The sequence below is a fragment of the Hyla sarda genome, chromosome 1, assembly GCF_029499605.1.
Source record: "Hyla sarda isolate aHylSar1 chromosome 1, aHylSar1.hap1, whole genome shotgun sequence".
In the NCBI taxonomy this organism is placed as follows: domain Eukaryota; kingdom Metazoa; phylum Chordata; class Amphibia; order Anura; family Hylidae; genus Hyla; species Hyla sarda.
Window position 1 is genome coordinate 572,553,797 of NC_079189.1, and position 26,388 is coordinate 572,580,184.

Sequence of the window (26,388 nt, forward strand, 5' to 3'; positions counted from 1 at the left end):
GACATAGTTAACTCCTTGCATGCTTCTCTTCTCTACATGTCGCCCTCTGGCCGGAGAGCCGTGCAACACCACCTCAGGACACTCCAAGCTGAACAAAAGTTTGTCAATCCTCGCGGAGAGATCTGCCGGGTGAGAATCCAAGACATACGAGCCGTTACACTGCAGCCGCAGACTATTATCTGGTGCCGGGCCCGACCAGGGGTGAAGAACCAAGATTACCAGGCACTCTTGGAACCCATGCAACTGGAGGACTACCCTTTGGTACGTGCAGCTAGAAGCCTTGTAACTGTGCGAAATGGGAGGGTTCCGGTTCGAGTGGTCAACCTCTCCCCAGCCATCACCAGATTGGCAATGTATACTCCTATTGCTCAGTTGCACCATCTGGACCCCCGAGACGTGATGTCGAAGCCACAAGTAGCAAGGCAATAGACTGCCCACACTGCCCCAGGGGTCGAAAAGGGCCCTGTGGACCCGTAATGGACTCAGTTACAGATAGGAGACAACAATACTCTCCAGGACCAGGTGGGAGGTGTCATTCAGGTGGCTAAACAGTTTCAGGAAGCCTTCAGTAAGCACCCCACCAACTTTGGCCGGACCACGATGATCCAGCATCGAATCCTAACTGGGGATAGTCCCCCCATCAAGGAAAGACACCGACCGGTTGCTCCTGCGATGTACCAGACAGTGAAAAAGATGCTGCAGGAGATGAAGGAAGCTGATGTCATTCGGGAGAGCCAGAGTCCCTGGGCTGCTCCCTTAGTCCTTGTTAAAAAGAAGGATGGAACCATTCGATTTTATGTGGACTACAGGAAGTTGAATGATGTGACCCAAATGGATGCCTACCCTCTTCCTAGGATAGAGGAGTCCCTTACTGCTCTGGGATCCGCGGCCTACTTTTCTACACTAGACCTGACTAGTGGGTACTGGCAAGTACCCATGGCCGAAGAGGATCAAGAAAAAAATGGCATTTGTGACCCCAATGGGGCTCTTCGAGTTCAAGAGCATGCCCTTTGGACTTTGCAACGCCCCGGCTACCTTTCAACGGTTGATGGAGAGGTGCCTTGGGTACCTGAACTTCCAAAGTGTCCTTCTTTATCTGGATGACTTCATTGTCTACTCTCGGACGTATCAAGAACACCTCAATCATCTCAGAGAAGTCTTCCAAGTTCTGATACAACATGGCCTGAAAGTTAAGCCCTCTAAGTGCCTATCACTTATGCCTATCTCGACCAGTCGGGACACTTTGGGGTCCACAAGACCAAAGCTACTATCCGAAGGAGATTCTATTGGGTGGGGATGTGTGGAGATGTCGAGAAGTGGTGTGCCGAGTGCACCATCTGCAATGTCACCAAGAATTCTCGCAAAGATGCACGAGCCCTGCTACATCCCATCCGTACTGAGAAGCCCAACCAGCTGGTTGCTCTGGATCACGTGAAGCTATACCCTACTCAATCAGGATACACCTATGCCCTGACCATGGTGGATCATTATTCCAAGTGGGTGGTCGTTGTGCCGTCAAGGATTTAACTGCCAGGACGGCCACCCAGGTCTTCTACAACCATTGGGTCCAACCTCTCGGGTGTCCTGAATCAGTCCTCACTGATCGAGGAACCGCATTTGAGGCTCAGCTATTCCAGGAACTCTGCCGATTTCATGATTGCAAGAAGATCAGGACCACTGCATATCACCCTCAAGGGAATGGGCTGTGCGAGAGAATTAATCAGGTGTTTATTCACATGCTAGGGGCAGCATCTGTTTCAAAGCACGAAGAGTGGCCCCGACTACTGCCTGAACTGTTGGAGATCTACAATAGTACTATCCACTGTTCCACCGGGTACACTCCCTTCTTTTTGATGATGGGCCGACACGGTCAACTGCCTAAAGAAAGAGCTTTTGGGTTGCAAGCACCTTTCAACAACTCTCCTCAGGCCTCTCAAGACTGGGTTTCTGAGCACCAAAGGCGGATTGAAGAAGCTAAGGTTTTTGTGGAGAAGAAAATGGGCGAGGCTCAGAACAGACAGCAAAAGGATTACAACCGGCATGCATCCGCTCAACCACTGCAACTTGGGGATAGAGTCTGGCTCTGAAAGTTTCCTCGGTCGCATAAGCTGGATTCTCTGTGGGAGACGGAGCCTTACACTATTACGGCAATGCAATACCCCGACATGGACGTTTATGAAGTACAGAAGGAGGGGTTCCAGCTGCAGGTAGTTCACCGAAATAGGATAAAGTTGTGCATGAAAGATGACTTGCCCAAGCCGCCTCCTCCAGCTCCCTCAGAGGCAAGGCCGACAAAGAAGTATGTTCCAGGAGAAGGAATCCACCCTACAATGGACGTTCCACTGTTCTCCTCTCACCCCCCCCATGATGTTCTTTGGGATACAGTGTCCGGCCGCAACCCAACCGACTTTGATCTCTTCGCCTGGCACTGAGTGCGCTACGGTGACAGTTCCAAGTACTCCCGTGCCTGCTCCAAGTACTCCAGTGCTTCCATCACCAAGCCTTATGGGCCACGCCAGTCCTGTAGAAGATATAACTCCTGTTTCTAGTCCTCCAGAGGGTCCCACAAGGACCGAAGTTGCAAGGGAGTTGTCTTTCGAAGAAGTTCCTGAGAGTCAGGAAGTGGTGTTGCATTGGTCTCAACGGTCCACTCAAGGGAAACTACCCGTTAGGTATCAAGACTGACTTTGCACATAGTACTAGGGATGTAAGAAAAAATCGATTTGCGCGATTATCGCGATTTTTCACTTGCCGATACTGAATCGATTCTAAATATTTTTGAATCGATTCTTTTAGTGATGTGGAATTTGTATCTCCTGACGCCTGGAACAGCATGTCCCAGGCATCAGGAGATACAAGTTCCACATTTTGTCAGCCGGATCTGACGCGGCGGCGCTCTGGGTGTATGGAGCGGGCTCCGACTCCTGCCCGCTCCATACTCTGCGGCCCCCGGCTGATTTCAGTAGCCGGGGGCTGCTAATGCATCACCGCCGCTAATATCCAGCATGCGGTGCTCTGCAGTGTGTATGGAGCGGGCTCCGGACTCCTGCCTGCTCCATACTCTGCAGCTCCCGCTCCATACTCTGCAGCTCCCGGCTGTTCTTAGTAACCGGGGGCCGCCGCTAATAGCCAGCATTCGGCGATCGCCGTGGCTGGCTATTAACCCTTTAGATCGCCGCTGTCAAAGCTGACAGCGCCGTCTAAAGGGATCTGTGAATGCTCCCTGGTGGGCTAATGGGGTGGATCGCCCCCCCCCCCCCCAGCAGCGCGATCGCGGGCGGGCGATCCACTGTGGAGGTAGCGGAGGGCTTACCTCTGCTTCCCTGCTCTCCGTGGCTCTGTCATTGATAGAGCCAGGATGGACCAGGCTCTATCAATGGATCGCAGATCAATGGAGTTCAATAGAACTCTATTCATCTGTCTGAGGAATCTAATGATAAAATAAAAATAAAGTTTTAATAAAAGTGTATCGGGATATATCGAATCGCCACACTGGTATCACAATTCGAATCGCCAAATTATTGGCGATTCACACCCCTACATATTACTACGCACATAGTACCTCAAAAACAATCACTTAAGTGTACTTACCTCACTTAAATTTAGTACAACAAAAAACAAACAAACAAAAATGTCTCACATTAAAGTAAATGTCTTGGGAATTGTAGCTAATGTCATTTTCCAATTCCTGCCACTGTTATGTACACTAATTCTCTTTTCTCTTATACGTGTGTGAGATGTTCTGCCTGGCCAGTAGGTACTCTTGCGAGCTAAAAGTAATACACGTAATTAAAGGTAACCTAGGTAAGGTTTATCTGTTGTGCTCTAGGGATAAGAGCGTGTAGCCAATGGACCCTAGTAGCCAGTCTTATTGGTAGAAAGCCTCAGGCAAGCCAATATACCCTCAATGTACTAAACAGATAGCTTACATGGCAAAAATGTATAGTGAGATTTAAATTGTCTTGAGAGCTTAGGAAAAATGTTAAGTAGGATGTTACTAAATTGAAATGAACTGAAATTAACCAATCCTGTTCGTGAGTTTACCCAAACCAATGTATGTACATCAAAGAAAATGTTAAGTAGCTTTATAGTGTTGTACTCGACCTTCACTTCATCCCTCTGTCTTAGGGGACTGACATTGAGGCCGACTTATCTTAAGTAAGGGGGTTTGTCGTGTCCTGGTACAGTATTGCATACCGTACCTAGTGTAGAGGTCCCCAAATTCAGAGTAACTGCGTTCAGGTATGGTTCCTCAGGTGGGACAGCCCCTAGTCGTCTCTCCTCAAGTCTATCTCTAATAATAATATATGTGTATATATTTAATAGTAATGTATAGTACTTACCTTGTTCAGCGTCGCAGGACCTTCGGTCATGTGACCATGTTAATAACCTCTATGGTATGTTGGAGGACCTTAGGAGGTCCTTGGGTCACATGTTACCCACAAATCTTCGTAATGGTGATTGACATCACTATGGACCAATTAGCGTTAGTCCAGGCCCTGCCCATATAAGGGAGTTGCGTCCAATTATCGCTCTCTTGGGTTGCTCCTCTCGTGGATGCTGGACTAACAGGATGGTGCTACGCAACTTTCAAAGACACGCTAGGCCTTAAGAACCTGCCGGCCTCAGCTGAACCAAAACTGTGAGTTTAAATCTAAATCCCCGCTAATGCTAGCGGGACTACTGGACCGCCACTAAACCCCATAAGCACAGTACTAAAAGACTCTAAATTCTAAAGTTCCAACCTTTGTCAATCTCCAAGGAAAGCAGTTGTTATGCTGAGAGACTGTTATGTTATTGACGCTTGCAGAAAACCTTCAGTAAAAGTTAATACTGTTTCAGAAAACTCTCCGGTTGTTGACAATCTATTCTTATTATCTACCTCCCTATCGCTCTTGGGAAGGGTGGCGGTAGGAAAAGCACTATTGAGGAGCCCTCACCCTGGCGTCACAAATAGCAAGGGTTAACAAGCACCCTTTAATTACTGCACAGCTATACTCCCCATACCCTACACCCCCAGGCAATCACACTGCCGTTGTTCCGTAACTTGGCATCAGAGTCATTATTTGCCCCGTGCCTGAGCGTTGCAGAATTCTGCCGGACTGCATTGCCATCTACCAGACGGCATCACTGACTGCCAAATGAAGACACAAATGATGAGCATTCATATACTTTTAGCATTAAACCTTTGCACTAATTTAGGAAGATGTAAGTTATACACTCACCATATTGTCTTTAATGGTACAGGCAATCTCCAATAATCATTGTGCACTGTATGTGTGTGCACAGCATAACACCAGAGAGGAAAGGGTTACACAGCAGGGCTGCCATGCACCTCAAAGAACAGTGTCAGCAAAGTGAGGGAGGGGGAGGAGTCATCACAGTGCAGGCAAGAGATGGACATGCCCCCTCCCTTTGATAAGATGGAAAAGACATTGAGCAGTGTTAATATGCTATATTTTAGTGAAATATGCCTGATAAGAGACATGAAAAGGATTAGGTACTGAGTTACATAAGAGTATTATTATTATTTTTTTGTGGGATCTGACAGGTACGCTATAAAGGGTTAAAGGGAACCTGTCATCACTTTCATGCTGCCTGAACCACGAGTTATCGAGATGGCCTCCCGTTAACTTCTCCCTGCCCCACCAACCTTGATTGATAAACCTTTCTCAGTTTCAGTATGGAGAGATCAATTGTTCTACAGTCCTTGCTTTATTCACTAGACAAAATCTGTGTAGAGTGGTGTAGTTTCCCATAGCAACCAATCAGATCACTTCTTTTATTTTTACAGAGCCTGTGAAAAAAAAAAAAAAAAAAAAGCCATCTGATAGGTTGCTATGGCCAACTGAACCATTTTTCCTCTACAGAGGTTTTGATAAATCTCCCCCGATATTATTTCACTGCACATATTACTTACCCCTGTTCCTGTTCATCTTATACTGAGGTACTCTGCTTGCATCCCATTCCTGTTCATCTTATACTTGAGGTCCTCCGCTCCCATCTTATTCCTGTTCACCTTATACTTGAGGTCCTCCCCCATCCCATTCCTGTTTATCTTATACTTGAGGTCCTCCGCTCCCATCTTATTCCTGTTCACCTTATACTTGCGGTCCTCCCCCATCCCATTCCTGTCTATCTTATACTTGAGGTCCTCCTCCCCATCCCATTCCTTTTCACCTTATACTTGAGGTCCTTCTACCCCATACCATTCCTGTTCATCTTATACTTAAGGTCCTTCTGCCCCATCCTATTCCTACTCACCTTATACTTAAGGTCCTTCTCCTCCCCCATCCCATTCCTGTTTACCTTATACTTGAGGTCCTACACTCCCATCCCATTCCTGTTCATCTTATACTTGAGGTCCTCCTCCCCCATCCTATTCCTTTTCATCTTATACTTGAGGTCCTCCTCCCCCATCCTATTCCTTTTCATCTTATACTTGAGGTCCTCCGCTCACATCCCATTCTTGTTCATCTTATACTTGAGGTCCTCCTCCCCCATCCCATTCCTGTTCACCGAATACTTGAGCTCCTCAGTTCCCATCCCATTCCTGTTCACCTTATACTTCAGGTCCTCCTCCCCCATCCTATTCCTGTTCACCTTATACTTGAGGTCCTCCCCCCATCCTATTCCTCTTCACCTTATACTTGAGCTCCTCAGTTCCCATCCCATTCCTGTTCACCTTATACTTGAGGTCCTCCTCCCCCATCCTATTCCTGTTCACCTTATACTTGATGTCCTCCGCTCCCATCTAATTTCTGTTCACCTCATACTTGAGGTCCTCCTCCCCCATCCTATGCCTGTTCACCTTATACTTGAGGTCCTCTGCTCCCATTCCTGTTCACCTTATACTTGAGGTCCTCCGCTCCCATTAAATTCCTGTTCACCTTGTACTTGAGGTCCTCCTCCCCCATCCTATTCCTGTTCACCTTATACTCGAGGTCCTCCGCTCCCATCCCATTCCTGTTCCCCTTATACTTGAGGTCCTCCTCCCCCATCCTATGCCTGTTCACCTTATGCTTGAGGTCCTCCGCTCCCATCCCATTCCAGGCGGCCCCCTATTTTCCCAATTGTGACAATTTTTTGGCCAATCTAAGAGTCAATTTCAGATAACATTGAGATGAATTTTTGGCCCTGGATGAACCTTAGACCACCCAGGCTGGAGAAGAAACAACAAAGGAACTGTTGGCAACATGTGTCATTGTTAGAAAACAGATCCTTCTGCCTTAATATTACAACACGAGTTTTAGGCATAGGTCCAGGAGAACATTGCGGTGGGGAGGCCGTGGTATTCCAGCCGTACCCCTGAGTATACATATATCTTCTTCAGCCTGTGTCTTGTGTTCTCCACAGTTTATTAATCATCCGCCATAACTCACAGACTGAGAGAAGAAATTTGATAAGAAACCAAAAAACCTCAAACCTTCGAAATTGCAGATTGTGCCCAACAGATCTTCTGGGCCTTCCCATTGAGCAATATGTCACTACTCCTATTCCGAATGGGCCAAATTCCTCTTCAGATCCTGTTTTTAGAGTAGCAGGGAAGTGATGGTGATGGTATCGCACCTCATATTTTGTACTTAGTTATCCCGGAGGATTTTTGAGACTCTTTGCAGACAGAATGCAGAACCCTCTCCAAGTCTTCTCCCAGTGGACAATCACTCAGTACCTGGTGGGCGGCTGGATGTCTTAGAACCATAAGCTTTGTTTTTTTTTAAATTAAGTCAGTCAAGATAAAAACCCTTCAAGGCTCGTTCAGCCGGATCTGGAGAACAGAAGATATTCACAAATGACCCCAGAGTTTTCAGTAGGAATTTATAATAGAAGACAGTGTCAGCAGAATAAACCACATCAGAGAATAAGTGATAAGAGATCAGGGTGACCTGGAGGAGAAAGAGAAGAGGCATCACATCACAGACCAATGTTTCCCAACCAGGGCATCCCCAGCTGTTGCAAAACGACAACATTTTTGTAATTTTGCAACAGCTGGAGGCACCCTGGTTGAGAAAAGTCATAGAAAAAAATACCTTAAGTATTTATTTAGGCATCTTTCTATATCTCTCTATGTGTCTCATATCTATCTATCATCTATCTCATATGTATCTAATATCTATCTCATATCTATCTCTCTCTCTCTCTCATATCTATCTATCTCTTATGTATCTATCTATCTCATATCTATCTATCTAAAAAAAAACAAAGGATAAGTTGGCCAGCACATACTGATACACAATTAATGCATGGACCCAGCATACAGGTGCATGCTGCTAGGCTAAATATACACAAGCAGGAGAATACAGCAGCACACTGCTAGCACAAAGATGTAGATGAAATATGAAATGCTATATTGCTATAATGAAAAATTGCCCAAAAAGCAGCATGAGGAGACCATATAGGGGCATAATGACACAGCGTGGAGGTGGTGGCAGCATGAGGAGACCATATAGTGGAAGACACAGCGTGGAGGTGGCGGCTGCATGACGAGAACATATAGTGGCTGAATAACACAGCCTGGAGTTGGCAGCAGCATATAGTGGCTGAATAACACAGCCTGGAGTTTGCGGCAGCATGAGAACATATAGTGGCTGAATGACACAGTGTGGAGGTTGCAGCAGCATGAGGAGAACATATGGTGGCAGTATGAGACAGCCTGGAGGTGGCAGCAGCAGCAACAGGAGTCCTGAAAGTGACCCGGTGAGTGGTGCGGTGGGTGGCAATACCAGTACCCAGTGATGAAGGTTGGTGTAAAGGAGACTGTGGTATCAGGCATCAGATGTGTGGCATCAGGCGGGTGGCAGGATCAGAATAGTAGCTGAGGAAGGTAGGATAAAATATATGGACCCAATTTTTTTTTTAAATCAAACAAAAGGAAAGGTGTGCAAAAAACACCATGTGCCACCTACACCACCAAGTATTGATGTGATGCAAAAACCTCTAAAAGGTGGAAGGGAACAATGTATGGTCCATTGTAACGGGTGGGGGTAAAAAACTTCCCCTGTAAGGCCCTACTTTTGCATTATTAATTCCCTTCTTGGCAAGTGTTACTCCCCCTAAAAAGGGCGGCCCCACACAGGAACCGCTCCCTATTTCCACCTACAAACACTGCCATTTCCCATGGATTTTAGGTGGAAATAGGGATTGGTTCCTGTGTGGGGCCGCCTTTTTTAAGACAAGTAACACTTCGAAAAGGTGGAAGGGAACAACGTATTGTCGTGGGGGTAAAAACTTCCCCTGTAAGGCTCTACTCTCGCCCTATTAATTCCCTTCTTGGCAAGTGTTACTCACCCTAAAAAGGGTGACCCCACACAGGGAACTCTCTCTATTTTTCACCTAAAAACCCTGGGAAATGGCAGTGTTTGTAGGTGGAAATAGGGAGAGGTTCCTGTGTGGGACACTTGCCAAGTAGGGAATTAATAATGTGAGAGTAGGGCCTTACAGGGGAAGTTTTTACCCTCACCGGTTACAATGGACCATACTTTGTTCCCTTCCACCTTTTAGAGGTCTTTGCATCACATCAATACTTGGTGGTGTAGGTGGCTCATGGGTTTTTTTGCACACATTTTCTTTTGTTTGATTCCCAAAAAAATGTGGGTACATAAATTTTAGTAATATTCTTAGGATATAATATAAGTTTTACGTAATTCATATCCTCAATACTTACTTATGGTCTGATGGGGAGGAATGTCTGTAACTGGAGAGCAGAACCTTAAATATGTTTATCACTATCCATATTTGTGAAGTGTGGCACCATGGTCAATCTACTCTGATGCATCAGGCATTGGTGGGTGGAAATCCTGGCTGATCCATATTCACAATGCTCAGGCTCTGCACATTTTTCGTGAACAGACAAATTCTCCTTGGGGTTACTATGGCCCCCACTGCGCTAAACACCCGCTCTGATGGCACACTACTGGCCAGGCAGGACAGCTTTTCCAGGGCAAACTCTGCTAGATGCGGCCACAAATCAAGTTTGGCTGCCCAGAAGTCCAGCGGATCTTCAAGGTGTGTTGGCATGGTCATGTCAAGGTATGTCACCACCTGCTGGTCAGGTCTTGCTCCAGGTCTACCTGCTGCTGATGAGTTGCTTCATGGGGCGAAGAAAGCTACTCATCAGCGACTGTAGACTCAGGTTGCTGCTGATGGAGCTGGTACTGCTCCTGCCACCCCACCCCTCCCCAGCAGCCATGGCAGTGGAAGGTGAGCGCAGAGGGCCCCCCCCAAGTCAGACCTGCGAGAGGATGGATAATGGCGCCGATGGGCATTGGCTAACTGACTACGTAGGATGTCTCTGTTGTAGGTCAGTTTGTCCTCCCTCTTAGTGGGTGTAAAAAAGGCCCCCAGTTTGTGCCGGTAGCGATGGTCCAATAAGGTGGAGAGCCAGAAGTCATCCCGCTGCCGGATGGTGACAATTCGGTGGTCACTCAGTGACTCGGAGGGACTGCCTGCCTCCATCTCCACTGCATACTGTCATGGTGTGTCTGGGTCCTCTGTCTCGCCTTCCTCATAACCCTTTAGTTGCTCCTGCTCCTCCTCTCCTGTCAGATCACTAGAAAAACCGCCCATCTCGCGAAACCTAAACTGTGCTCCACTGTGCCCCTCCTCCTCCAGTTCAGCCCCCACAGGGCTCATGAGGCCGTGAGATGTAGGCACCACGTCTCCAGTGCTCTGACCAGCCATTGTTTCCAACACGTGTTGTAGTAGATGAAGCAGTGGAATGATGTCGTTCATCCCATAATCCTGGCAACTGACTAATAATGTGGCTTCCTCAAAGAGCCTGAGCAAACGGCAGGTGTCACGTATGAGCTGCCACTGGTTGACATTGAGGTTACACAGGGGAGTACCCCTATCATCTTGGATCATCAAGAAATCGGTGATGGCTTTTCTCTGTTCGTATAGTCAGTCCAACATACGGAGGGGGAATTCCAACATGTGGAAACATTGCAAATCAGACTATGCTGGGTGATGCCGTTCTGATGCTGCAGCTCAAGGAGGGTGTGCTTTGCGGTGTACAAGTGGCTGAAGTGCATGCAAAGTTTCCTTCCCACTGATAGGATGTCTTGCAGATGGGGGGGAACACTTCAGGAACCGCTTGACAACCAGATTGAACACGTGTGCCATGCATGTCTCAGACTTCCTTGTCGCAGCGCAGTCAAGATGTTCTTCCCGTTGTCGGTCAACATGGTTCTCTTTTCCAGTTTTTGTGGAGTAAGCCATGATTCCATTTCTTGATGAAAGACTTAGCAGTCCCTCCCCTGTGTGACTCCATTTTCCAAGGAAAACCATGTGAAGAACAGAGTGATACCGCCGTGCCCTGCACACATGGTATACTAGTGGCGCACACTGTCACAGGACCAACGGCCTGAGAGCGTGGAGGCGGAAGCGGCATGACCTGTCCAAGTTGATGTTGTGGCTATGCAGGAACCACATTCACCCAGTGGCCGTAAAGGAAATGTATTGTCCCTGACCGTAGTTACAGCTCCACGCCTCGGGGCTGCACTTTGGTACACACCGACAGGTACAAGGAATGGCCAACCTTCTGTTCCACCAAAATTGTGAAGGGCTGGTATTGCCTTCGCAAAGAAATGACGGCTTGGGACTCTCCACCTCGGCTCGGCACAAGCCATAAGTTCTCTGAAAGGTGCAGAGTCCACCACTTGAAAAGGGATGGACTGCAGCACCAGCAAGTTGGACAGGAGCACATTTAGCTTCTGCGCCGTTGGATGAGTGGGCACAAACTGTTGTCTCTTGGACATAGCTTCGCCGATGGATTCCTGGTGGAATGACTGACTAGAAGTAGGAGGAGCAGGAGCATCTGGAGCGACAGAAGATGGGTATGAAACACAACTCCCTTCGGCTGAGGTGGTGGAGCTTTGGTGTGCCACAGGGTGATGCAGCAGGCTGGACCACCACATCGGAGCCATGGTTCTCCCAGGCCGCTTTATGGTGACGCTGCATATGTGACGCAGAGCTGTCGTGCCAACATTGGGACCCTGGCCACGCTTCAACTTACGCCAACACATCTTGCACGTGGCCAGGTTAACATCCTCCAGATGCTTTATGAAAAACTGCCACAGCACCGAGTAGCTGATTTTCCCACCAACAGTCCGCACTGATTGACTGCTACTGACGCCGACTCCAGGAACCCCTGTTCCACTACCTCTTGGGAAGGTAGGCTGCCGCGAAGCAGGTGGTCTACCCCGGGCACGTTTGGCTCCAGATTTTACACTTCTGCCACCATGCTGACTGCCAACCATGCTACCACCTTGCTGGCTCAGCTGCGGTCTCACAGGCAACCTGCAACCCTCTTCTCCTGATGATGATGAAGCCCTTTCTGCACCCGGCTCCCAAGTGTGATCGGCTTCATCATCATCGAGTTGTGTCTGCACGTCACTGATGTCCTCCTCAGGTTCCTCAACGGTATCTGCTTCAGGACCCTGAACGCTCGCAACACCATCTCCCACGCCACTCATCACTACTAAGTAGTCTCCTCCACTTCTTGGCTGGGCAGTAGCTGCTGACTGTCCTCTAGTAGATCGTCCTCACTAAATAGTGAAGCTGAACCCACAGCATAAGATACTTCTGTTGGGGAGGGAACAGCATAGGACAGAGGCAATGGGAGGACAGGGACTGCTCCCGGGCCATGCCAACTGAGGGTTGTGTCTGAGGAACCCACCGACTGTTGACTAGGGGTGTCAGATGTCACTTGTGATGAAGTGGATGACCGTGTTAACCAATCGATGACGGCAGATGGGTTGCTGGTTGAGACACGACCGCTAGCTGATACTGGGAGCTCAGACATCTCGTTGCGACTCCTGCTGCCACTCGTCCCTAGTCTGCTGCCTCCTCTGCCTGATGAATTTAGGCCTCTGCCACTCCTCTGTGCACATCCTGGCACTTCTCTGCCTGACATACTTAGTGCGTATATGAGGGGAGTACAATACGCTTCACTACGCTTAAAACAGTATTTCTCTACAACAGCGGTCTTCAAACTGTGTCCCTCCAGATGTTGCTAGACTACAACTCCCAGCATGCCCGGACAGCCAACAGCTGTCTGGGCATGCTGGGAATTGTAGTTTTGCAACATCTGGAGGGCCACAGTTTGAAGACCACTGGTCTACAACACCAGCAGGTGTGTTGTTTTGGCTGTCCTTTCGCATTATCTGGGCCCTTAAGACTTTAACAGGAACAAAATAGTACACCACTTAGATGTACGTATGTGGTATGCACTTATGAGGGGAGGACAATGCGCTCCAGTATGCTTAAAACAGTATTTGTCTACAACACCAGCAGTACACACCAGTGCTGCAGCACACAGTCGCTGTGTACTACACACAAAATTGCACTCTCTCTCTCAATCTCACTCCCTTCCCTATCAGTGCTTCTAGGCAGGATCTGTGCTTGAGGTGAATCGCTGCTGTAAAAAAGCTTTCTGTGCAACACACTGCTCTCTGTCCCTCTCTGCAATTGAACGCTGATGTGACTGGGAGGTGAATCACTGCTGTAAAAAAAAATTCTGTGCAACACACACTGCTGTCTGTCCCTCTCGCTCTCTCCCTGCAATAAAAGGCTGAAGTGACTGGCCACAAGATGGCTGCCAATTATATAGGGCTGTGACATCACAGGGGTGGTTGGCTGCTGATAGGCTGCATGCTGCATGTGATTCAGGGTCATCCCACCCACCTGCCTTACCAGGATTCCTTGCCCCATGTCCTCACATGTGGATCCGCCATTTTAGATGCGGCAATCGCGGCAATATTCGCATTACTTGCGAATCTACTTTTTCCTGAAATTCGTAACGAATTCGGATTCGTCAGATTCGATTCGCTCATCCCTTCCGGTCACCATAGACACCAATGTATTGTACATGGTATTTAGCTGAAAGAATGTATTTTTTTGGGGCGGATGAATTTGAGTGGTGGAAATCTGCGCTGTTGATAGTCGTGTGCACTGTGCAGAGGTTTCGCATTGACAGCAATTGGATTCTGCCGCACCAGAATTTCCAAGCTGTGAGAACTCTGTCTTAAAGGGGTACTCTGCTGGAAAACATTTTTTTGTTAATCAACTGATGCCAGAAAGTTAAACAGATTTGTAAATTACTTCTATTTAAAAATCTTAATCTTTCCAGTACTTATCAGCAGCTATATACTACAGAGAAAGTTCTTTTCTTTTTGAATTTCCCTTCTGTGTGACCACAGTGCTGTCTGCTGACACCTCTGTCCATGTCAGGAACTGTCCAGAGCAGGATAGGTTTGCTATGGGGATTTGGACAGTTTCTAAAATGGACAGAGGTGTCAGCAGAGAGCACTGTGGTAAGACAGAAAAGAAATTAAAAAAGAAAAGAACTTCCTGTGGAGTATACAGCAGCTGATAAGTTCTGAAAGGATACCTCTTTAAGACAGAGTTCTCTCAGCTCGGAAATTCTGGTGCAGCAGAGTCCAATTGCTGTCAATGCAATTTCTCTGCACAGTGCACACGACTGAATATCAACGGCGCAGCATTCCGCCACAGAAATTCATCCGCCAAAAAAACAAAACATTCTTTCAGCTAAATACCATGTAGAATACATTGCTGTCTATGGTGACCAGTAGGGATGAGCAAATTGAATCTGACGATTTAAGTACGCTTAGGAAGAGAGAAACTGAAGCTGCACCCCCCCCCCCCCCCTTTTGCTCCTATTTTTTTTCCTCAATACATTTTCACACTAGATTGATTTCTGGTTTCTGAAAATTCACACCTCGGAATTTTCGCTTAAAGGTGGTCTGTATTGGAAATCTTTTAGAATCCCCTGTGCCCGGGTTGCAAAAACTAACAAAGCAAACTTTAACTCACCTTCCGACGTTCCCTGTTGCGCCAATATTGGTGTCCTGGTCCTCCGGAGCCAGTTTTCTTATTGCTTCCTAGGGATGATGAGTCATACTGCGCTCAGCGTATCGCGGCCGCCGCGATGTCCCACCTCGGCCGGTGATAGGCTGAGCGGACTGTCAAGTAACAAGCCCGGGCAGCAGGGAGAAGGCAGGGCCCAGACTCGTTACAAATAATATAATAAACAAGAGTAATAACTAATAAAAATAATATAGTATAGTAAAAAATAAACAATAATAAAATTATAAAAATATACCGTATATACTCGAGTATAAGCCGAGTTTTTCAGCACGATTTTTCGTGCTGAAAACACCCCCCTCGGCTTATACTCGAGTGAACTCCCCCACCCGCAGTGGTCTTCAACCTGCGGACCTCCAGAGGTTTCAAAACTACAACTCCCAGCAAGCCCGGGCAGCCATCGGCTGTCCGGGCTTGCTGGGAGTTGTAGTTTTGAAACCTCCGGAGGTCCGCAGGTTGAAGACCACTGCGGCCTTCAACATCATCCAGCCCCCTCTCACCCCCTTTAGTTCTGAATACTCACCTCCGCTCGGCGCTGGTCCGGTCCTGCAGGACTGTCCGGTGAGGAGGTGGTCCGGTGGGATAGTGTTCCGGGCTGCTATCTTCACCGGGGAGGCCTCTTCTAAGCGCTTCGGGCCCGGCCTCAGAATAGTCACGTTGCCGTGACAACGACGCAGTGGTGCGTTCATTGCCAACGTAATTCTGCGTCATTGTCAAGGCAACGCCTCTATTCCGGGCCGGAAGCGCGGAGAAGAGGCGCCCCCGGTGAAGATAGCAGCCCGGACCACCTCCTCACCGGACCACCTCCTCACCGGACAGCCCTGCAGGACCGGACCAGCGCCGAGCGGAGGTGAGTACTCAGAACTAAAGGGGGTGAGAGGGGGCTGGATGATGTTGAAGGCCGCAGTGGTCTTCAACCTGCGGACCTCCGGAGGTTTCAAAACTACAACTCCCAGCAAGCCCGGACAGCCGATGGCTGCCCGGGCTTGCTGGGAGTTGTAGTTTTGAAACCTCTGGAGGTCCGCAGGTTGAAGACCACTGAGGGCGAATGATGAGAAGAGGATGATGAAGGGGGGGGGGGGTGTGGGGATGATGAAGGGGGGTGGGGATGATGAAGGGGGGGGGTGTGGGATGATTACAAGGGGATGATGAAGGGGGGATGTGTGGGATGATAAGGGGATGATGAAGGGGGGATGTGTGGGATGATAAGGGGATGATGAAGGGGGGATGTGCGGGATGATAAGGGGATGATGAAGGGGGGATGTGTGGGATGATGACAAGGGGATGATGAAGGGGGGATGTGTGGGATGACAAGGGGATGATGAAGGGGGGATGTGTGGGATGATAAGGGGATGATGAAGGGGGGATGTGTGGGATGATGACAAGGGGATGATGATGATGAGGATGTTAATGACGGGTCTGGATGATGACAGGGGGGGATGAGGTATTTCCCACCCTAGGCTTATACTCGAGTCAATAACTTTTCCTGGGATTTTGGGTTGAAATTAGGGGTCTCGGCTTATACTCGAGTATATACGGTATCTTTCTGTATGTGACTGGTGCACAGATAAAAAAAAAATTATATAATAAAAACAGTAATAAAAAATGTTTGTATGTGACTGGTGCACAGATGCAGAAGTAATATAACAAAAAATAAATAATCTAAAAAAATATATAATAAAAATAACAAACAATAATAAAATTATATAAACAATATATGTATGTTTTTTTGTATGTGACTGGTGCACAGATAAAAAATGAATAATAAATATTAATATAATAAAAAAAGAATAAACAATAAAAAAAAATTTTTTGTATGTGACTGGTTCACAGATAAAAAATAAACAATAATAAATATTAATATAATAAAAAAAAATAATATAGTAAAAATGTAACAATAATAAAAATATAAAAAAGATTTATTTTTGTATGTGACTAATACTCAGATAAAAAATGTATAATAAAATATATTTAAAAAATCTATAATAAAAAATTATACATTACCGTATTTTTCGTCCTATAGGACGCACCGGCGTATAAGACGCACCCTATTTTTAGGTGCAAAATCTAAATAATTAAAGATTTTGAACCCAATAGTGGTCTTCAACCTGCGGACCTCCAGATGTTGCAAAACTACAACTCCCAGCATGTCCGGACAGACGTTGGCTGTCCGGGCATGCTGGGAGCTGTAGATTTGCAACATCTGGAGGACCGCAGATTGAAGACCACTGCGGGAGGAGGTAATACTCACGTGTCCCCGCCGCTCCGGACCCGTCACCGCTGCCCTGGATGTCGCTCCATCGCTGTCGCCGTGTCCCCGTCGCTCCGGAACGTCTCTGCTGCCGGCCGGGTATCCTCGCTCTCCGTCGCCACATCGTTACGCACGTCGACTCACGTACGCGACGACGTGATGACGAGGAAGGAGAGCGCTGGCCATACAGGGGATCCCTGATCGGAGAAGACACGGAGGAGGCAGGTAAGGTCCCTCCCGGTGTCCTGTAAGCACCAACCGGTGAAATCGCGGCGGTCCCGAAGAGTCCGACTGAACAGCCGGGTTAGTGTCACTTTCCCTTCAGACGCGGCGGTCAGCTTTGATCGCCGCGTCTGAAGGGTTAATACAGGGCATCACCGCGATCGGTGATGTCCTGTATTAGCCGCGGGTCCCGGCCGTTGATGGCCGCAGGGACCGCCGCGATAGGGGTGTATTTGCCGTATAAGACACACCGACTTTTTCCCCCCAGTTTTGGGGAAGAAAAAGTGCGTCTTATACGGCGAAAAATACGGTATATAATAAAAAAATAATAATAATAATAAACAGTAATAAAATATAAAAAAATATTTTTATTTGTATGTGACTGGTGCACAGATGGTAAGAGATTGTGAGATAAGTTATCAGATTGGAGGAGAAGCCTTGCATCTCTGGTCTGCTTCTCCTATGACTTTAGCTAAATCAGTGTTTCCCATCCAGGGTGCCTCCAACATGCTGGGAGTTGTAGTTTTGCTACAGCTGGATGCATCCTAGTTGAGAAACGCTTAGCTATATAGCCAAGACTCCTTATGTAGCCAAAGGGTAAAGGCAAAGATCTGAAGGTGCAGCGATTACTTCCCGCTGGGGTCTCATGTACTGGGAAGAGTAATGAGAAGTTGTACTGGTGTGTGAAGAGCCTGGCATTTAATGTAAACGAAAATGTTTTTGTTCACCGATTGCAAGCAGAGATATGGTGAGGAGTTAAAACGCATACATTCTGAGATCTAGGCCGTTTCGATTTTTTCGTCAACTTATTTTTAGGCTTGCACTTTTCATTGGTAGTTCTTTGGGTTACATATGATTTTTTTTATCACTTTTATTTATTTTTTATTCTGAAACATAAATGACACCATAGACAAGCTGGATTTTCAGAAAGATAATTTTATTTCATTTTACAGAGTACATTTAACCTATTGTGTAACTTGATGGCACCCGGCAGTGTTTACAACTTATTCAGAGTTGTCTTTATCAACAGGGGGCACTAGCGGTCATTCAAGAGTTTGTGCTTGCAAGGAGGAGAGAGGGGGGGGGGGGTGTACGAGGTGGGTTGTAACGAAACAGCTCAATAATTCAACCCAAACAAAAGGCCAGCAAGACACAGAACGCTCTTGGGAGGTGGGAAAGAACAGAGGGGAAGGCTGCAAACATGAATGCAAAGGCCTGATGGTCTAAGTCCTACTGAGGGTCCACCCCCAAGGAACTTAGTGCTATGGGCCCCCCATAAAACTCATTTGGATAGGGGACATGTACAGTTTAGGATCAGGTCCTAAATGTTGACTTGGACAAGGCTAGCCTCAATCCAAAGTTTAGCCATGGCTTCAACCAGGAAGCCTCCAGCTGTTGTAAAAACTACAACTCCCAGCATGCCCGGACAGCCATCGGCTGTCCGGGCTGCTGGGAGTTGTAGTTTTGAAACAGCTGGAGGCACTTTGATTGGGAAACACTGCATTACTTTAACATGTTCTTTCGTACCAATGACTGACAAACAAAGCTTAACATTGGATTTGATCTGCCATATTGGATTTTACTCGGCCCTATAGCGAGGTTTGTAGTATGGTTGGTTAATATGATATCTACGATATCTAATGTTTTCAAAATTAACAAAACTTTTAAAATAGTTCATTCACTTGCATTCATTCTAAGGAGATTTTCCAAAAAGTTGAAATATTATTGGGAAATTTGTACCATATTATGATTTGTGCCACACGCCGGCAGATTTAAGAATTCTCAAAGTTGTCAATTTTTTTATTTTTATAAAGTTATCTCAAAATTTTCAAAATCGACTTATTTTTTGTTTTAAATAATTTAAAAATAACTGCCAAAATATTCCTAAATATTCATTTTTTTTTTTTTTGTAGTTTAAGCTGTAGTTTTGCAACAGCCTGACAAGGGCAATGTTCACACAGTATTTAAAGAAGATATCCAGCCAAAAGTAGTAAAAAGAGAAAAAAAAAAAAAAAAAACCTTAAACTTGAAGTCATATGTTTATGCTCACCATGACTCCACCAGACATCCCCGCTGAGTTGTTTCAAAATCTGACCCCCATAGACACCTGAATCAGGCAAAACACTACACAAACTGGGCTTGTTTCCTGTGTAAGCAGCAGGGAGGGGCTGCTAGGAGAGTGAGCAGTGAATATGGATGAAGTAGGTGTGTGCACCTCTGCCAATCAGGGACTATCAAACAAGGCACACTAAAGCAGTGCTCTCTAAGCTGGCATCTACGCTAGTCATCATGTGTGATAACATCTACTGGACTTCCTGTCTGGAGGAAAAGCTGAAAGAAACAGGGTATGTTCTCAGCAAAGATTATACTTCACATTGCAAATTTATATAACTTTAATATGCTTTAATATGTGCAACTATAGAAAGGTAATTTCCTTTGGCCGGAGTTGTCCTTTAAGGCAGTTTTTTTTTTTTAAATCAATTTGTACAAAATAATAAGTAAAAAATATTTTTGTACAGTTTTTTTCAAAGATTTACAGACATGTGAATTTACTGGCTGTTGAAACACATTATCATATGAAAATCTCATGATTTGTAATGAGATTTTTTAAACCATAAAAAAGCAGTTTTAAGGAAAAAAAAAAAAAAAAGACATGGCAGAACACTGGTGTAAGGAGTTCTCTGACATCAGATTGGATCCCTGTATGGTGGTGGCTATACAATGTACCTGTACCAAATGAATGAATGTGCCCATGCCGAATTGTATCAAGTCCGAGAAGAAAAAGAATGGGGGAGGGTGTAAAAACCTATTCAGTCTAAAAATCCATGCTGGGTTATATATTTTCAATATTAAAATAAATATGGTTTATATACAAGGTGGATTTGGTATTTCAATCCCCCCCCCCCCCCCCCGACACCCCTTTTACACAGCTACAACTCTCTATATGTTCGGACAGCTTGTTGGGAGTCGTAGCTTTGTAATAGCCTGAGCACCACGCGTCTGAGATCACTAAGGCTTGTGAATATATTTCATAATCGTATTCTACTCCAATAATTAGCTGACATTTTATGGAATAGCGCTCATGTTCAAAGGGGAAATCCAGCTGAAAATATGTCACAAGTGTAAAAAACATCACTCATCTGTCACGGGTAGAAAAACATGGCCATGCCAAATTTTTTTTCCAATTTAAGTCAATTCCTAAATGAAGTAAGAATTTTGACATCAGACTATTTTAGCATCACAGCAACATAGTTTGGGCACCTTTTCTAAGGAGTAAAAACATAAGCTTTAGGTAACAGATGGGATTCGGGTTCACCATAAGACGTCTTCATATTAATGGGGTTTGAGGCAAATAAAGGTTTATTAATTGTGTAATGAAAGGCTATGCATTTTTCTAGTATTTTTTTTTCTAATATTTCACAATCTCTGCTTGCTGTTAATGAAAGGAAACATTATATACATTCCCAGTGAGAAACAGAAACACCAAGCATATATGAACAATTTTCATCACACTATGATTACATGTCAGGAACTGTCTAGAGTAGGAGCAAATCCCTATTGCAAACCTCTCCTGCTCCAGGCAGTACCTGACATGGACAGAGGTGTCAGCAGAGAGCACTGTGGTCAGACTGGAAAGAATTACACAACTTTCTCTGGAGCATACAGCAGCTGATAAGTACCAGAAGGATTAAGATTTTTATATAGAATTTACAAATCTGTTTAACTTTCTGGCTCCAGTTGATTTGAAATTTTGTTTTTCTTCCGAAGAACCCCTTTAAGGATCATGGCTTATGTTTTAGCTGGATTTCCCCTTTCCTAGGAGGCAATAGAAGAAGGTTCAGCAATATTTGAAATTGCTTGGCTGCAAAAAAATTGAACAGGCTCAATAGGAAAATTACACTTTACAACCTTTATAACCAAGATTCTGCCGATAATCTCTGGATTAGGGGCCCAATATTAATTGTGCACTGGGCTTCTCTCTCAGACTGGATAAGGACATGCAACAGCCCTGGGCTCCCTCCTTAACATCTGTGTCCAGATGGTCAATGTTATGGAGAAGGTGAGCATATAGGTGTATGCAGCAAACCGCTGATGCTGCTTTCGCCAAGTTTGAATTTATCTTATTGTACAGTTCCCAATGAACAACACGCCCAGTGCTTGTTCTGACAAATGGAAGATGGACATATGATTATGGTTACGATTGTCAATCATGGATAACCATCATCTATAGACGACACTGCTTGTCCTATGATATTTGTCATAGAGGTTACACGGCAGTGTGTGCCTTCCATAGACATATGTAGGATACATCGGTGCCGTACATGCCGTTAATTTCACAGCTTTATTCAATTAAACTCAAACTTATATAATTAAATTGATATACCTAGAACATCCCCTCTTATGCCAAAATAAAAATATATGATATTATTATAATTTTTTGGAACACAGGATTTTTTTTTTAGAATAAGGAAAAATATAAAGAAACACTTAAAAAGAAGACTGTGGTGACTGCTTGTACCGGGGTAGGTAGGTCTGAAGTCCACCACACATTGCAGAATGTAAGGTCCTACGTTCCCTCCATGCAGCAGAGATATAACACGAAGCGTAATCCTGAAGCGTCTCACTCAACCGGAGTCCATAGTGAAGAGCTGAATGTCCTGCGGGTTCCAGTACAGTCCCACGCCTGAGTTGTAAACTAAGGACCAAACGTATGGGATAAAGAACTCCTCCGGCTGCTCCTCTTCTACGTACTTGAACTTCAGCTCAGGGAATTTCTACAGGGGAGGAAAAAAAAATCTAATTATTGTAAATGCAGCAAGAGGCCAAAATTACTCATGGAGACGGCTCCAAGATCAGACACCTCCAGTGATTAGATGTCTACTGACCTGATATTGGTGGCCTATCCAGCACACAGGCTATCAATGTGTTGTGACCAGGAAACCCTTTTACGCCTATAGCTAGGATGACCTCATTCTTGGAATAGTCGGGTTTCCCAATAGTTAGAACTTTGCCAATCCCAAGAATACGTATGCCAACCCCCTAGTTCTTAACAGAGAAGTAGCTGCTCATGCATTCCCCAATAGCTAGAATGCCCTCCTTTCTTTGAATAGTTGGGGTTCCTAGTAGTTAGAACCTCACCAATCCCATAAATAAGGATGCCAACCCCTAGTTTTCAATAGAGAAGTGGCTGCTTATTTATTCCCCTATAGCTAGGATGACCTTATTCTTGGAATAGGTTGGGTTCCCAGCAGTTAGAACCTCACCAATCCTAAGAATAAGGATGCCAACCCCTTAGTTTCCAACACTGAAGTGGCTGATTATACATTGCCCTATAATGTTGATATTACATCAATGACACCACAGTTCCATAAAGTGCTATCAGTACATATTCCAAAATGACGAAGTATCCACCTATTTGTGAATAGACATTCATAGACCACCACACTTCTACATGTACACAACATAACCAATAGACTCCACAGCCGTCTAATGTGCATGCTTCACACTAGTGTTCTCCACCCTATGGCCCTACAGCTGTTGAGCAACTACAACTACAGGCATGCATGCTAGAAGTTATAGTTTCCCAATAGCTGGACACCCAATGGTTGAAGACTACCACAGACAAGACTCTTCTTTCTATGAGGGTGTTAAGTTGGTGCCCTAACATCTCATTCTACTAAAACAATAGGCTGAGATGAAGGTGGCCCATTGTCCTCATAACATTCCCCAACAAGGTCTAATTTTTGGGCTGCTTAATGCAAGGTAAACTGTATATCCACTATGGTCAATATTTGGTAACATTTTCACCAGTCTGCACCAGTGCTTTGGATTTTCTGGCCCATCCAGGCCTATATGGTGGTTTTGTGGCACTCTTGTTAGTGCTGGCAGCTGTATGCCCAGACCTGAACCCTCTCCAGCTCTCCTCGGCTGCAGTCATGTTGTATACAGTAAAACACAAAGTACTTAGCTCTTATGTTACAGAAACAATGGGGAAAAAGTCATTAAAGTCTGCGAGTCTGGAAATGCTAAAGAAAAAACTAAATAGCATTATGTGATATAAAAGCCACTGAGTGGACGGAAAAGAGGCGGCAGAACTGGTTGCTCTCATAGATGCCATATACATGTTTACCACCTACTATACAAACACTACAAGTCATTCAATGGACAGATATTGAAAACTCCCTGTACAGACAATGGCGCTATCATACAAGTGCTGAGTGATTAGTCTCTGCAGAGCTCGCCATTGTCTCCCATGGTGCAGCCGACATGAGACCCTGCATTCAGCACAGCGTCACAATGCCATTTCCTCGGGAATCAAACATAATGGAGTTTTCTTTTTCTCCCCTTCTGTAGACCTTTAAGTTTTCATAATACGCAGGGCTTTCAGATGGAATTCAATGTGTCACCATTAGCCTGAGAAAAGACAATTTACTACTGATTTCCTCTGCGAAGGAAATGGATATTATCGGTCCCTCCATCTCCCAAGTGTATTCTGACACTAAGATTATAGAATCCTGTCTGGGTCACTGCTGTCCAAGTGTCTGTATAAGGATGGATATATATTACAGCCCACCCCAGCCACATAGAAAGACCAATACACATCCATAAACTTGTACTTAGGAGGCAGTATTATAGTAGTTATATTAGTAAAATGTAGAAGGAAATGGCACTGTCCAGATGTATTAGATGAGTTTTGGTTGTGGTTGTACTTCCAGGAGATCGGGTAAGCAGACATGCAATGGGGGTGCGGGTTAAACAGAAAAAAGTCCAATAATAGGTGTAAGTGTAGAAGGAAAAAACCGCACTCACCCTCTTTAAATGTGCTGCGAACAAGGAGATTTTTATTCAGCCGGGGGCCAAAGTCCGGAACAGGTGGAGGAGAGAAATGCAACTAGTTTCGCTCACGGAGGAGCTTTATCCAGCTAATGTGCCACATGAGCGAAACTAGTTGCATTTCTCTCCTCCACGTCCTCCACCTGTTCCGGACTTTGACGCCCGGCTGAATAAAAATCTCCTTGTTCGCAGCACATTTAAAGTGGGTGAGTGCGTTTTTTTCCTTCTACACTTACACCTATTATAGTAGTTATATTCTTGTACATAGGAGGCAGTATTATAGTACATAGTTACATAGTTAGTACGGTCGAAAAAAGACATATGTCCATCAAGTTCAACCAGGGAATTAAGGGGTAGGGGTGTGGCGCGATATTGGGGAAGGGATGGGATTTTATATTTCTTCATAAGCATTAATGTTATTTTGTTCCATGAATGTATCTAATCCGTTTTAAAGCTGTTAATTGTTCCTGCTGTGACCAGTTCCTGAGGTAGACCGTTCCATAAATTCACAGTCCTCACGGTAAAGAAGGCGACACGCCCCTTGAGACTAAACTTTTTCTTCTCCAGACGGAGGGAGTGCCCCCTCGTCCTTTGGGGGGGTTTAACCTGGAACAGTTTTTCTCTATATTTTTTGTATGGGCCATTAATATACTTATATACGTTTATCATATCCCCCCTTAAACGTCTCTTCTCAACACTAAACAATTGTAACTCCTTTAATCGCTCCTCATAGCTAAGATGTCCCATGCCCCATATTAGTTTAGTCGCGCGTCTCTGCACCCTTTCCAACTCCGCAGTATCCCTTTTATGGACAGGTGCCCAAAACTGAACAGCATATTCCAGGTGAGGCCGTACCAATGCTTTATAAAGGGGGAGTATTATGTCCCTGTCCCTTGAGTCCATGCCTCTTTTGATACATGACAATATCCTGCCGGCTTTGGAAGCAGCAGCCTGACATTGCATGCTATTCTGTAGTCTGTGATCCACAAGTACACCCAGATCCTTCTCTACCAGTGACTCTGCCAGTTTAATCCCCCCTAAGACATACGATGCATGCAGGTTATTAGTACCCAGATGCATAACTTTACATTTATCCACATTGAACCTCATTTGCCAAGTGGATGCCCAGACACTTAGTCTATCCAAGTCATCTTGTAACCTATACACATCCTCTATAGACTGTACCGTGCTACAAAGCTTGGTATCATCTGCAAAGATAGAAACAGAGCTGTTAATACCATCCTCTATATCATTGATAAATAAATGAAACAACAGCGGGCCCAGTACTGAACCTTGGGGTACACCACTAATTACCGGGGACCAATCAGAGTACGAATCATTGACCACCACTCTCTGGGTACGATCCATGAGCCAGTGTTCAATCCAGTTACAAACTACAATTTCCAAACCCAAAGACCTTAACTTACCTGTCAGATGTCTGTGAGGGACAGTATCAAACGCTTTAGCAAAATCCAGAAACACTATATCCACAGCCATTCCTCTGTCAAGGCTTCTACTCACCTCTTCATAAAAGCAAATTAGATTGGTTTGACAACTTCTATCCTTAGTAAACCCATGCTGGCTATCACCTATAATACAATTATCCCCTATGTATTCCTGTATGTAATCCCTTATAAGTCCTTCAAACAATTTACCCACAATGCACGTTAAACTTACCGGTCTATAGTTTCCTGGGGAAGACCTAGAGCCCTTCTTGAAGATTGGCACCACATTCACCTTGCGCCAGTCCCTTGGCACAATACCAGACACCAGAGAATCTCTAAATATCATGAACAAGGGTACAGATATTACTGAACTTACCTCTCTAAGAACTCTTGGGTGTAGTCCATCCGGTCCTGGGGATTTGCTTACATTTATATCACTTAACTTACCTTGTACCATCTCTACATTAAGCCAGTTCAGTACATTACATGATGTGTTACCAGCACTGACCTGGCCAATGTCAGCTCCTTTTTCCATAGTGTATACAGAACTAAAGAACCCATTCAGTAGCTCTGCTTTCTCTTGATCGCCTGTGACAACCTCCCCATTATCATTATTAAGGGGTCCTACATGCTCTGTCCTTGTTTTTTTTGCATTTATATATCTAAAAAAATATTTAAGATTAGTTTTGCTTTCTTTGGCCACCTGTCTCTCGTTTTGAATTTTTGCTGTTTTTATTACATTTTTACAGATTT

At 45.3% G+C, this 26,388-nt stretch overlaps 1 protein-coding gene across 3 annotated transcripts in view; it reads right to left on the reverse strand.

Moving 5' to 3' along the window:
• Positions 1-21,679: 21,679 nt before the first annotated feature.
• The window catches only part of DYM (dymeclin), a 382,495-nt gene continuing 377,786 nt past the window's right edge, over positions 21,680-26,388 (reverse strand). For all 3 annotated transcript variants that reach the window (XM_056543831.1, XM_056543823.1, XM_056543838.1), the window contains one exon: positions 21,680-22,131. In XM_056543831.1, coding sequence (XP_056399806.1) covers positions 21,982-22,131 — 150 coding nt within the window. In that variant the 3' untranslated portion in view covers positions 21,680-21,981. The remainder of the gene's footprint in view (positions 22,132-26,388) is intronic.